Source organism: Rhinatrema bivittatum, chromosome 6, assembly GCF_901001135.1.
Source record: "Rhinatrema bivittatum chromosome 6, aRhiBiv1.1, whole genome shotgun sequence".
Taxonomy (NCBI): domain Eukaryota; kingdom Metazoa; phylum Chordata; class Amphibia; order Gymnophiona; family Rhinatrematidae; genus Rhinatrema; species Rhinatrema bivittatum.
The window spans coordinates 192063889-192078197 of NC_042620.1; the positions used below are offsets into that span (position 1 = coordinate 192063889).

Consider the following 14309-nt stretch of genomic DNA (forward strand, 5'->3'; position numbering starts at 1 on the left):
TTTTAGAAAGACAGATCGAACTGTCTTAGCCACTGGGTTTCCAATTTAAATTCAGATTAAAAAAAACAAAAAAACAAACAAAAAAAAAACCACCCAAATCTCTAATCACTTCTGACCTAGAGAGATGTTCACTTTCCAGGATTACTGACAGGGGAGCTGTAACTGAGCTCAGCTGGTCAATCTTTAATAAATGAATTTAAAAGAAGAATACTCCTTACCAGCAAAGCTGTGATCACCGCAATCTGTTGTTTATATCCTACAATGCTCCAACCTTATTCTCTGTGACATAATTAGCTGAATATCATCAACATATAGGTAAAACCGTACTCCCAAAGTGCGAAACAAAGCCCCCAAGGGGTGGAGAGGGGGTGAACCTTGAGGTGCTACATAGCTGCTTAAAGAGACAGAAGCCAGCTCTTTGTTAACTAATACATGCATTGATCATTTGCCGGAAAAGACAATAGCACCAACCCATGACAACTTAACAACACAGAGTGCTCCAACATTAGCCAATCTCTTCTCCTCCAATTTAGACTAAGTATCCAATTTTGTCAGAACGATAACCAGTACAGTTAACATTATCTGGAATATCTCCATTCAGGCTGTTATATACTCCTTTCTTACCTAGGAGTCTATCCACAGTAGCAAATAGTTCCCTAGAACTGGAGAAATGTTTGCTCACACCATAGCTGAATAATATTGATTAGCCTTTCATTTCTACTGTCTCTTTAAAAAAAAAAAAAAAACCAGCTCTTCCAGGAACTAGCTACCTCTCTTAGGCTTAGTATTTGCCTTCTAACTGCAAACCATCACCATGGTCATTAAATATCAGTTATGTACACACACCCCCTTTGCATCTCTCTTGTGCAGAGACTCCTAATCATGCAGTTCATGGCTTGCTTGACTCATTTCACTTGGAACCTATGTAGGATTTGAACACGGGGGTAAAAATCATGTGCCATATTCCTTTAAGCATTACTTTATAATCTTAGTTTTTATGGACAAGGATGCCAAGCGAACACAATGATAGAATAAACTATTTTTAATAAGATTATAACAAAATTTGTACACAGCCAAAAATGTTTCCCCTGATATATTATGTCTCTTCGGGTACATTAAGCTTCGTGACCAAAGGCAATTCCAAAACAGTACTGGTGTCTTAACTCAAAAATCTCCCATGTTCTCCAAATGGTCAAATAAAGAAAAGAGGTGCAGTCACAAAAAAAAATATATTCATTTCTAGCTTTGAAAGCAATGCATAGCAACACACTGCCAAAGGTATTTAAACAGCTTGTTAAGTTAACAACTGGTTGGCAAAAAGATTCAACAAACAGAAGGCTCTTCTACTGCCTGGGCGCCCTCTGTGACAGCTTTCACGCACTTTGCCATTGTCTGGGATGCTCTGCTGATGGGGTCTGTAAAAAAGCAATTTATTTCTTGGATTATTTCAGATAACATGACTGACAGATAAAAACCTACAACTTATATTTTATAGCTAGATGGTTGAAAAGGGAGACTCGGGGGGGGGAAGGAGAATGTAAAATCATCTCCCTCAAAATCACAAATGTCAAACTATAAAAAAAAATCTAGTAGTTGCTTTCCACAGAGTAAGCGATACCAAAAAATTAGTACAGCTCAGAAGTTACAATTTGGCTATTGTATGTTTAGGGATGAGTATGGCATTCATTGGAGAAATTACTTACCTGATAAATTTGTTTTCCTTAGCGTAGACAGATGGACTCAGGACCAATGGGTTTATGCTCCCCTGCCAGCAGATGGAGAAGAAGTCAGGTTTCAAAGCTGACGTCACCCTAGATACACCCCTGCAGTGACCTCATTCCTTCAGTATTCTCTTCAAAAGCCACTGTGCACATACTATCAAAAAAAACTTGATTAAAAACGGATAACCGTAACCGTACTCCACCAAACATACACTGAACCCCAGTAAGTTTACAGATACCCTGGATGACTGTTTACCCGTAATTTCTTAGAATCGATATCCACTCCACGGGAGAATCCTTGGCACCATTCTTGGGCAGCCGTGGGCGAGATGCCGAGTCCATCTGTCTACACTAAGGAAATCAAAATTATCAGGTACGTAATTTCTCCATTTCCTAGCGTATAGCCAGATGGACTCAGGACCAATAGGATGTAGAAAAGCTACTCCCGATCGGGGCAGGAGGCTGCCCACGGTCCGGTTAAACTGCCCTTGCAAAAGGCTGCGTATCCTGGGCCTGAACGTCCAGGCGATAGAACCTGGAGAAGGCGTGCAAGGAGGACCACGTCGCCACTTGGCAGAGGTCAACAGGAAACAGCAGTCTAGCTTCCGCCCATGAGACTGCCTGAGCCCTAGTGGAATGAGCTTTAACCTGAAGGGGTAATGGCTTTCCTGCCTCCACATGGGCTCCTGTGACCACCTCCTTACTCCAGCGAGCTGTGGTAGCCCGCAAAGCTGGTTCTCCCTGCTTCCTTCCACCATGAAGGAAACCGGTTCTAAAACTTCCGGATACCGCACCAAAAGCCTACTGACATTCAAATGGCAGAGGAAGTGGTATTCTTCCACGTCCTTGTGCTATCTAGGGATGGCAACGAAATGGACTGATTTAAATGAAAATCAGAGACTACCTTGGGCAAGAATGATGGAACAGAACGAAGCTGTAATGCTCCTGGAGTCATCCGGAGGAACGATTCCCAACACGACAATGCCTTTATGTTCAGAGATGCGATGTGCCAAGCATATAGCCACCAGAAACACCATTTACAGAGTTAATAAACACAAGGAAAGACTGCGCAGCAGCCAAAAGGAGAACCCTGCCAAAAAATCCAATACTAGATTAAGATTCCACAAGTGAACCGGTCACCATAGGAGTAGCCGGAGATGCTTCACCCTTTCAGAAAACGTGCCATGTCCGGATGAGCTGACAGGCGGGTTCCATTCACCTCGCCCCTGAAACAGACACGGCCACTACCTGGACCTTCAAAGAGTTAAGGGTCAAAACTTTATTCAAGCCATCCTGCAACAGTTCCAGAATTAGTGGGATTTTGACCGTCCGAGGGGAAACACCACATCCCTCACACCAGGCCTCAAATACTTTCCAGACCCGCACATACTCTAAGGATGTAGAGCACTTCCACGCGTGGAATAAGGTGGCAATTACTGCCGCCAAATATCATCGGTTCATCAGGCAAGCCCTCTCAAGGGCCAGACCGTAAATCAGAATAGAGTCGGATCCTTGTGAAGGACCAGTCCCTGCTGTAGCAGGTCCCTGTGTGGTGGGAGGAACAGGGGGGTCTCCGCATGTCCGCATACCATGGACGCCTGGACCAATCTGGAGCTACTAGTAGGACTAATCCTCTGTGCTGCTCGATTCTGCGAATGACCCTGCCCAAGAGGGGCCACGGAGGGAAGGTGTATAGCAGCTCCTCTTCCAGCCAGATCTGAACGAGAGTGTCAATCTCCAGGGTTAACTGATCTCTTTTGTGACTGAAGAATCAGGGAACCTTCGCATTGTGAGATGCAGCCAGCAGGTCGATGGACGGGAGACCCCCACGATCTAATGCCAGATGAAAGGCTTTGGCCAACACCCACTCTCCTGGATCCACACTCTTCCTGCTTAAAATGTCTGCTCTGATGACGTCTTTTCCTGTGATGTGGGAGGCTGAGATCATCTGGAGATGTATTTCTGCCCATTCCATAAGGAGATCTATCTTCTTTGACAATTGCTGGCTTTTGGTGCCACCCTGGTGGTTGATGTAGGCTACCGTTGTTGCGTTGTCTGACACAGACAGCTTGACCCTGGAGTATGTGGCTGAATTGTAGAGACATCAATCTGACTGCCTGGGCTCCCAGGTGGTGTATGTTCCAGAGGGCCTCTTCCTTGGTCCAACACCCCTGGGTTGTCCGTTCCTGAGAGTGAACTCCCCAGCCCTGGAGGCTTGCATCTCTTGTGAGGACCAGCCAGTTCGGAGGGGACAGGGGTACATCCCTGTCCAGATGAGCTTCCTGCAGCCACCACTGGAGCAGAGAGCATACTTCCATCGGTAAGTTGCGAATCGAATAGTCTTGAGATAGTGGGTTCCAATGTGACAACAAGGAGCGTTCAAGTGGTCGCATGTGTGCCTTCATCCACAGCATTACTTCCAGGGTTGCCGCCATCAAACCGAGGACTTGAAGATAGCTCCACACTGTTGGGCATATCGTGTTCATCAACAGATGCACTTGGGACATCAACTTCCTTATCCACATGGTTGGGAGGAAGATCTTGGCCCTGCTTTGTGTCAAACCAGACTCTCACATACTCCAAGGACTGGGAGAGTTTGAGACTGCTTTTGTCCAGATTTACGACCCAACCGAGTTCCTGAAGCAAGGAAGTCACCCTATTGGTCACCCGGCAACTCTGTTCCACAGACTATGCCCAGATTAACCAGTCATCCAAGTACTGGTGGCACCAGGATTCCCTCTTTTCTCAACGCTGCCGCTATGACCACCGTAATCTTGGAAAATGTTCTGGGGGCAGTGGCCAGCCCAAAGGGCAGTGCCCTGAACTGAGAACGATGACTCAGTACCGTAAAGCATAGGAAACATTGATGTTCTTGCCGGATTGGAATATGTAAGTAGGCCTTGGATAGGTCTAGAGAGGTTAAGAAATTTCCTGATTATACAGCCATTATCACGGAGTGTAGGGTTTCCATGCGGAAATGAATCACTCGTAGATGTCGGTTGATGCTCTTGAGGTCCAGGATGTGGCAAAAGAAACCTTCCTTCTTGGGTACAATGAAATAGATGGAATAATGCCCTGTATTTTCCTGGGGCACAGGTACTGGGATTATAGCCCTCATCCTGAGGAGCCTTAATAGGGTAGCCTCCACTGCCTGCTTCTTGTGCTGGCAGTGAGTGGCAAGGAGGTATCATGAATATGTCCTGAGGAGTGCTGTAAAATTCCAGCGCATATCCTTTTCGTATGACCTCCAGTACCCATTTGTCTGAAGTAATCTCGACCCACTGTTGGTAGAAGAGGGACAGTCAACCTCCCTATCTCCTTGTTCCGAGGGTGGGTTGGCAAAACGTCTCTGGGGGGTTCGGGACGAACCTGAACCTGAGCCTGACTCTCTTGGGCTGCTGACTCCAAAAGGACTTGATACCTCCCAAATGCCGAGTGTCTGTAGGGGTGAAAGCATTGGGAGCCCCCTGGATTGACCCCTCGTAGGTGTGCCAAATGGAACTAGTAATTAATATTGAAAAAACAGAATTCATACACCTTGAACGAAAAACAACTGAATTAATCAAGAATCCCATCAAACTCAGAAACAATCAGATAGTGGAACTAACCGAAAAAACTCGAAACCTAGGAGTAATAATTGACAATGAAATCAACCTCAAACAACACATATCATTGAAAGTCAGAGAGGGATACGCGAAACTAATGGTCCTTAGAAAGCTAAAACCACTACTAACCCAAGCGCACTTTCAAACTGTTCTTCAAGCACTTATTTTCGCTAGCACAGACTATTGTAACACACTCTTCCTTGGATTACCACAATCAACACTAAGACCACTCCAAGTGGTGGAATGGAAAGAGACAAACAATTGAGTGCTTTTCCTGTGGGCAGCTGTACGGTCTAGATAGAAGGTTAGAGCCTGTTTACAGTCAAGGATATGCAGAGCCTGTTCTCCTGGATTGGAGTGAGACCTGGGAAAGAAGGTAGATAACATAATGGATTGATTAATGTGAAACTCCGATACTACCTTAGGTAAGAACTTAGGGTGAGTGCAGAGTACTGCCCGGTCCTGCAGAAGTTTAGTGTAAGGCGGATAGGTAACTAGGGCCTGTAACTCACTAACTCTGCGAGCAGATGTGATTGCCAAAAGAAAAATCTCTTTCCATGTGAGATAGCGAAGATCACAGGATTGGAGAGGCTCCAATGGTTTCATGAGCCGACCCAAAACCAGACTGAGGTCCCAAGAAGGGGCCGGAGGGCATAGTGGAGGCTTGAGGTGAAGCAAGCCTTTCAGAAAACGTGTTACGAGGGGTTGCACTGAAATAGGAACATCCCCGACACCTTTATGGAAGGTGGCCACTGCACTGACATGCATTCTGATGGAGGAAGTTTTTAGACCTGATTCTGACAAGTGCCAGAGATAGTCTAGAAACTTCATGGTTGAACAAGTAAAGGGATCAAGGGCTTGAGAAGAACACCATGACTTAAACCTTTCCATTTGTAGAGGTAAGACTTTCTCGTGGAAGGCTTCCATGAAGCAATCAGGACACGGGAAACTGGCTCCGAAAGGTTAAGTGGCTGAAGAATTAACCTTTCAACATCCAGGCAGTCAGGGTCAAAGCTTGAAGATTGGGGTGGAGTAGGCACCCGCCGTTCTGGGTGATCAGAAGCGGGTCCATTCCCAAGGGAATGTGCCTGCAAATGGAGAGATCCTGAAGTACTGGATACCACACTTGGCGAGGCCAGTGAGGTGCTATCAGGATCATGCGTCCCTTGTCCTGATGTAACTTCACGAGAGTCTTCGAGAGAAGTGGAAGTGGAGGAAATGCATATAAGAGACCGGTTGCCCATGAGAGGGAGAACGCATCTCTTGGCTGTAAGTGAGAGAGCAAAAGTTCTCTACCTTGCGGTTTTGAGGTGACGCAAAAAGGTCTATGCGAGGATGACCCCAATGTTGGAATATTGCGTCCGCTACTGAAGGGTTGAGGGACCACCAGTGCAGATGGAAAGCACGACTTAGGATGTCCGCCAACACATTGTCCACTCCCGGCAAATAGGTGGCCCTGAGGTAGATCGAGTGGGAGAGGGCCTCCGCCCATATCTGCGCAGCTTCCTGACACAGTAGGAAGGAGCCCGTCCCTCCCTGCTTGTTGATGTACCACATGGCCACCTGGTTGTCTGTCTGAATCAGGATGACCTGATTGGAAAGGCGATCCTGAAATACCCTGAGAGCATATCTGATTGCTCGAAGCTCCAGGAAATTGATTTGGTGTTTGGCTTCCTCTGGAGACCAAGTTCCTTGTGTTTACAAATCGGCCACATGGGCTCCCCAGCAGAGGTTGGAAGCATCGGTGGTGAGAATTATTTGAGGGGCTGGAGCCTGGAAGGGCAGGCCTTGGGAGGAGACTGATCTGATTTTTCCACCAGGCTAGAGACTGATGGAGTGAGTCGGTGATGTGGACAGTGGTTGATAGAGGTTGGATGGACTGAGTCCATTGTGACCTTAGAATCCACTGCATGATGCTCATGGCCAAGCAGGCCATTGGGGTAACCTATACTGAGGATGCCATGTGTCCCAGTAGGATGAGGAAGTGGCGTGAAGTCGTGCGTTGCTCAGACTGCAGCTGGTGTGCGAGAGAGATTAGTGAGAGCTCTCTGTCGAGGTAGAAATGCCTTTGCCTGCAAAGTGTCCAAGTCTGCCCCTATGAATGATAAAGTTTGAAATGGGACTAAGTAGGATTTTGTGTGGTTGACAAGAAATCCTAGCGAAATCAGATTGTGTAAAGTAAGATGTAGGGACCACAGAGTAGCTTGCTGAGTGGGAGCCCTGATCAACCAATCGTCTAGATAGGGGTAGACGTGAACACCTTGAGTCCTGAGAAAGGCTGCTACTACTACGAGGCACTTGGTGAAGACTCATGGTGCAGATGCCAGGCTGAATGGGAGCACTTGGTATTGGTAGTGCTTGGGGCCTACTAGAAATCTCAGGAACCTGCGATGAGATGGATTTATCGCAATGTGCGTGTACGCATCTTGGAGATCGAGAGAGCAGAGCCAGTCTCCTCTTTGCAGAAGAGGAAGGAGGGAACCCAAGGTTACCATCTTGAACTTTCTCGTTGGAGGTACTTGTTTTTGGGGATTAGAAAGTACCGGGAATAGAATCCTAGGCCTTGTTGAGTGTAAGGTACTGGTTCTATTGTTCTGGACTGGAGGAGGGAGACTTCCTGCTCCAGGAGTAGTGAGTGGCCGGATGTTCCCCATGCCGGTAGAGGTGGGGAGTCCAGTGGAATGGAGAGAAAGTTCAGGCGATAACCTTGAGAGATTATGGTAAGGACCCACTGGTCTGAGGTGATTGTGTGCCACCTGTTGTTGAAATGGCATAATCAACCTCCCACTGGTATTTGAGGCAGTGGAAATTGGCTGCTGCTCTCTATGCAGGAGTCAAAAACCGGAAGCAGGGCCCAGCTGAGGAGCTGCTTGCGGCTTTTGTTTACAAGGTTGACGAGACTGGGCCTTTTGGAAAGGTCTCGTGGAATGAGTCATAGACTGTGGTGGATAGGACTTCTTTGGACGGAAGAATAACTTTTTAGTATCCTTCCTGAAAGGCTGTTTGGAGGAATACTCAGAGGGCATCAGAGAGAGCTGGCGAAGGGTCTCATGATGGTCCTCTAGTTCTGCCACCGTCCGCTGAATCTGTTCCCCAAACACATTGTCTCCTATGCAGGGCAGATCAGATAATCTGTCTTGTACTTCAGGGCGCAAATCCAAAGACTTAAGCCAGGCCCATCTTCTTGCCGAAATAGCAGTTGCAGATACCCTGGAAGCAGTGTCAAAGATATCATAAGAAGATCTTATTTCATGCTTCCCTGCCTCAAAACCGTTGTGTACTAGGGTTAGAAGTTGTTCCTGGAATTGCTGAAGCAGGGACTCTGCAAAGTCCTGTATCTGCTTAAATAAGATCTGTTGTACTGGGTCATATATAGCTGGTAGGAAGCGATCCGAGAGATAAGCATCGATCCCTGGAAGACACGCCGGCCAATGGCATCCAGGAATTTCTGTTCCTTACCTGGGGGAAAGGAAGAGTGGGGTTTTGATCTTTTGCCCTTTTTTGGGCAGATTCTACAACCACAGATTGGTGATCCAGCTGAGGTTTCTGGAAACCTGGGGCTGACTGGATCAAATAAGTGGTATCAGCTTTTCTATTGACTGGGGCAACAGAACCAGGGTGTTCCCAGTTCTTTTTGAGGTGATCTAAAAGAACTTGGTGAATAGGGATGGAGGTTATTTCCTTGGGAGCATCCAGGAATTGTAACAGCTCCATCATTTGATGTCTGTCATATTGTTCAGTCTGCAATTGGAAGGGAACCAATTCAGACATTTCCTTCACAAAGTTTATGAAGGATAGATCCTCTGGAGGAGAACGCTTCCTGCTTTCAGTAGGAGAATGTGGTGATGGCAAGTCATCGGTGTCTTGAGAAGAATCGTCGGTCCAGGTGTCATAGGGATCAGGACCTGCCCTTCTAAGAGCCTGAGAAGGACGGGACGATGGTATTCCTGAAGGTCCCGGTCTAGGCTCCGAAGGCACAGATGAAGGCATCGATGGATGGATCGGTGGCGCTGATGGGCGCATCGGCATTGATGGTTGCGGCATTGGCAGGACTCCCGATTGAGGAATGCGGAACGGTGTTTCCCCTCCCAATGACAGGGTAAGCAGGGAGGGCATCGGAGCCATCAGTGACCCAGGATCCATCAGTGGAAAAGCGGCTATAAGCGCTTCCATCTTTGAGAGCAGCGGTGCCAGTGCTGCCAGAATCGGATCGGTGGTCGGTTCAATCATCGGCACCAGTTTCGGTGTCGGAGGAACTTGGAGTCTGTGCATCGCCTTATCGATGGCCTCCTGAACCATCCGGTCCAGTTCGTCACGGAGACCTGGAACAAGCAGTCCTGGCTCCGGAAGGGAGGAAGGAGGCAGAGGCATAGCCGGAGGGACCACCATTAAAGGCGGAGTCGTGGCTCCCGATACCCGTCCGGGTGAGGGCTGCCTCGGTGACCCGGTCGCAGAAAGGGTCGGTGCCTTTTCTGGACGGGGTTTCTTCAATGACAGCTCGGATGATGGCGAGGTCGAAGAATTTCCTTCCTCGATAGTCCGAGACTTGCGGTGTCAATGCCGATGCTTCTCTCTACGATCCCCTCGGTCCTGAGGGGGAGCAGAGATAGTTGAAGGCCGAGAAGTCGTCGACGCCGGACGGTCACCGGCTGGTGGCAGATACTGGTGCGAAGTGGACAGTGCCGGTTCAGATGACGTTGATGCAATAGACTGCGCTGGAGTTTAAGAACGGAAGAGAAGTTCCATTTTCTCCATTCTGGCCTTGCGACCTTTTGGTGTCACTAAGGCACATTTGGTGCAAGTCAGGACATCATGCTTGCAACAGAGACACATTACACAGACTTTATGCGGGTCTGTAATGGACATGGTGCGAGTACTGTCCGGGCACCGACGGAACCCTGACGCCATGGCCTTTGAAAAATTTAGCCGCGGTACAGTCAACGGCCAGTAGGCCGCGAAGGCCAAACTTGACGGGAATCGATCGAAACCAGGTAAAAAACTTACTGGAGTACTGCGGAGTCAAAAATTCGAAGGAGGGACCCCTGTGGGGTATGAAAGTTTTTAATAATTCCGTGAGGAAAATTCCTGTCAGGAATCTCTGGGGAGCTCCTTAACCCGCTTGGCTACTGCTGCATGGAAAAAAGAAGACTGAAGAGGGACCCCTGCTGGTTGCAGGTTTAGTGCCATGCTGGGCATGCCCAGTAGGTGCCAGTCAAAATTCTAGAAACTTTGACAAAAGTGTTCTGTTATTGGGCTCCATTCTGTGATGTCACCCATATGTGAGGACTACCATCCTGTTTGTCCTGTGAGAAAGAGTTCATAGACTATTTTAATGCACATTCTTAGAATAGTGCTGTGTGTTGGTGCTCTTCTGCCTATTCTTGTATATTTTCTATTCTCCAGTCTCTTTATAAAATGCTTGTTTAAAAAGCCATGTTTTTAAACTTTTCTTAAAGGTTTTGAGATCTCTTTGTAATCTGATCTCTAGAGGCACTGTATTCCAAAGTGTGGGGCCTGCTAAAGATAAGGCCCTTTCTCTCACTTGGGTTAGTCTTGCTGTCTTTACTGAAGGAATGGTTAAGAGTGCTTTCTTCTTCCAAAAGGTAAAGCGATTCCCATAGGGAAAGCATGTCCGCATCTGCTGGAGACGGAGAAATACTGAATGGCTAAGGTCATTGCAGGGGTGTATCTAGGGTGACTTCAACTTTGAAACCTGACCGTCTCCATCTGCTGGCATGGGAGCATAAATCATTGGCACTGAGTCCATCTGGCTACATGCTAGGAAAACTACTGTTGAATATTTATGGTAGAATGTTATTGGTTGTTAACTTTTATGCATTTCTTCAAGGGCACAGTGATCTGAAATAACTTTGATCCTAAATCAAAGATGACTGACAACTGCTCACTTAAAATCATAGTAACACTTAAGTTTTATACATTTATAGTGTTAATACAGTCTACAGGCTGACATTTGGCTCTTTATACCAATGTGTTTATCTGTTTAGACACTAACTAACAACAAGTCAGTTGTCACAAATCTTGATGACATTCCAAAGCAGCTGTGCAGGATATAAAGTAAAATGGAAACCACTCAGACTTTTTGAGCAGTTAAAACAAATCTTGATGCTGGCCTAGTTTGTGCATTTTCTATTTTCCTTCACTGAGATATTTAAAGTACTGTAAAACCCTCCAAACTGACAGAACAGAGCATTAATCACTTGAGGAGAAAGGTCTGATGGAAACATAACAAAATTTGTAATAACATATTCAAATTAATCTTATTTTATTAGAGAATAAGTGAGGAGCAGCACAAAGCAGTAGTGATAAATTTCACCCCCTCTATACAGATTCAGATTACCAACCTGTCCTGTAGAAATCTTTAATTGTGAGCTGAGGGGGAGTGAGAGGGTCTGTAAGAAGCTGCTGATTCACAACCTAAAGAAGGAAAAAGAGAGCATAAGGAATAAAAACCATACAAAACCTAGCTCTAAATTGGATGGAATGGGAATTTATACTGAATAGTACCATGGACAGCTCATTGGCCTGCTTGAAGTAGTTGGCTTCCTCAACATCATCATATCGAACCAGGTTAGGGGACACTTCTTGCAATCTATTCCTCACTTGATCCAGTTCATCATAGGGAAGGGTCACACCGGCCAGCTAAAACATCCCAAAGCAGCAAAGAGAGTGGGGTGCGGGGAGAAACACAACACAGTCAGGTTCTCTACTGGGAGGAAAAAACATGACATAAAAGCAAAATAGCCTAGCTAATGTAAAAAAAAAAAGCTGGGACACTCAGTAAAAGGTCATAATTGTAATATGAGGGATTCAATCTGGGTTACATTTTGTTGTAGCCATTACACTAATAAGCTGAAAACATGTATTGAATCAGAGAGAAAAAAGTTGTAGCTCAAACACAAAATAAAAACAAGCTTTCTTGTTGATGGCACAGCTCTTTGCTCGTTCCCAGAGGAGGTTGTAATGAGTGACCAGGGAGTTGAATGAGGGGACAGTGCTACATGTAGTGTACCTGGATTTTAGTAAGGCTTTCACAAGGTTCTGCATTGGCGATTTATAAATAAATTAAGAACCCTTCCTTGTACATACTCTGATCAGTCCTGGGTTTCGCCCCCCCCCCCCCCCCCTAGCAGATGGAGACAGAGATGTTTTTAAAACAAACTCCGCCTTACATAGGATGGTGCCACCTACAGTCCGGCAGTATTCATCTGTCTCCAGCAGATGGTGGAAGTGCAAAACCTACACAGTCAGGTCTGTGAAAATAGTTTTTCTTAGGAAAGTTAGTCAGAGTTAGGGGGTATTTGGGTCTTTCTGATTTCCTTAACTTTGCTGGTTTAAAAAAAAAAATAAATTAGGATTACTAATTAGGAGCAGTGTGGTCAGCCTCCCAGGGGGCCGGGAGGTCCTGAGAGGACCATCACCTGCTGGTATTGAGGTAGCTGCAAGCCAGGGTTGACGACCCTACTATTATTCTTTGGCAGCTCGGGTGCAACATTCGGGAGCCCGGCTCACTCCACCCTGCGAATCAGCACCTTGGACCACAGCCGGGCAAGGTTTGAAAAAAAAAATTCTGAGTTTTATTTTACTTTCATTTTCAATAGCAGGTCAGCTCTCTCTTTCCTCCCTGTATTTTCGCCGCATTTGGAGTATGGGGGGGGGGGGGGGGGTGTTTGTCGTTTGTCGTTTTTTGGCTATTTTTGTGATCGCCAGGGTTTCTTTTCTCTCTCTCGATACTGCGGGCTGCCTCGTGCCACGCATGCGGCTCGGCCCACTCGTGCCTCTCGCGTGAGGGACTTTGTTCGGCATGTTTGCCGGGGGAGGAAGGTTCCTCCGGAGTTTCAAAAATTAAAAAAATAGTGAATATTAGATCTGCCCGCGCTTCAGCAGTTACAGCTGCTCCTGTGCAGGCTGGAATCGATCCATTCCCGCTCAGCGCGGGAACGGAGGCCATTTTGCAGTCCTTCAGGTCTGCTACTCAGGCAGCCATGGGGAAGGGGTTGCTACCACCTTCTTCTTCTCCTCAGTGGAGGTTTCCTGCTGATAGGGAACCTTTGCAGCCTGATACCCCTGCTACGGAGGATGGCCCTGAGGGGGCCTCGGACTCCTCCTCCTCTTCCTCCTTTTTGTCTGAGTTTGCCTTATTACTCCATAAGGCGTTTAAAGCACAGAAGTCAGGAAAAAGGCGTGCTGGAGAAAAATTTGCTGATTGGGGGGGGGGGGGGGCGGCTAGGTCTCATGCCAGGAAGCATGCTAAGCCTCGCGGCGAGAAGGGACCGTCTCAGCCTAAGCATCCTCTTCGTACTGGGGTTCCTCAGCCGGATACGGATACTTCTGGGCAGGATACAGACCCAGAGGACCCGGACCCTCAGCCTCCGCTCCCACAGGATGTGGATCCTGATCTCCAGCAGCTAGGGGCAGCAAGAGGCTCGCAGGCTGCAGAGGGTGATGACCCCAAAGGGGTTCGCCTGTTTCGTAAAGACGAGCTTGGGCCTTATTCCTTCTATCCTGGCTGAGCTGGGCATTGAAAGTCCCCCCTGAGGATAAGTTAGGTTCTATGGATCCTGTCTTGTTGGGCCTGAGAGGTCCGGCAACAGCCTTCCCTTTTCATTTTTCAGCTACGGACTTGTTGTTCCGGGAATGGGATACTCCGGATCTCAGTTTGAAGGTGGGAAAGGCCATGGATAGGCTATATCCTCTGCCAGAGGATGCTTGGAGATGCTGCGAGTGCCCAAGGTAGACGCGGCAGTTGCCGCTGTTACCAAGAAGACCACGATCCCTGTTACGGGAGCGACTGCACTCAAGGACCTGCAGGACTGAAGTTAGAGGTCCAGCTTAAGAGGATTTTTTAGGTCTCCTGGGTGTCAGGGCAGCTATGTGCAGCAACTTTGCAATGAGAGAAGGTCTTCGCTGGGTGCAACAATTGCAAGCCAATGCTTGCGTCGGAACAGTGTGCCAAGCTCGGAGA

At 47.3% G+C, this 14309-nt stretch overlaps 1 protein-coding gene across 5 annotated transcripts in view; it reads right to left on the minus strand.

The window, feature by feature from the left end:
* Positions 1-1026: 1026 nt before the first annotated feature.
* The window catches only part of NDUFS1 (NADH:ubiquinone oxidoreductase core subunit S1), an 85659-nt gene continuing 72376 nt past the window's right edge, over positions 1027-14309 (minus strand). For all 5 annotated transcript variants that reach the window (XM_029606327.1, XM_029606328.1, XM_029606329.1 and 2 more), the window contains exons 17-19: positions 11852-11986; positions 11689-11761; positions 1027-1415 (exon numbers count right to left, since the gene is read on the minus strand). In XM_029606327.1, the coding sequence (XP_029462187.1) occupies positions 1324-1415; positions 11689-11761; positions 11852-11986 (300 nt within the window). In that variant the 3' untranslated portion in view covers positions 1027-1323. The remainder of the gene's footprint in view (positions 1416-11688; positions 11762-11851; positions 11987-14309) is intronic.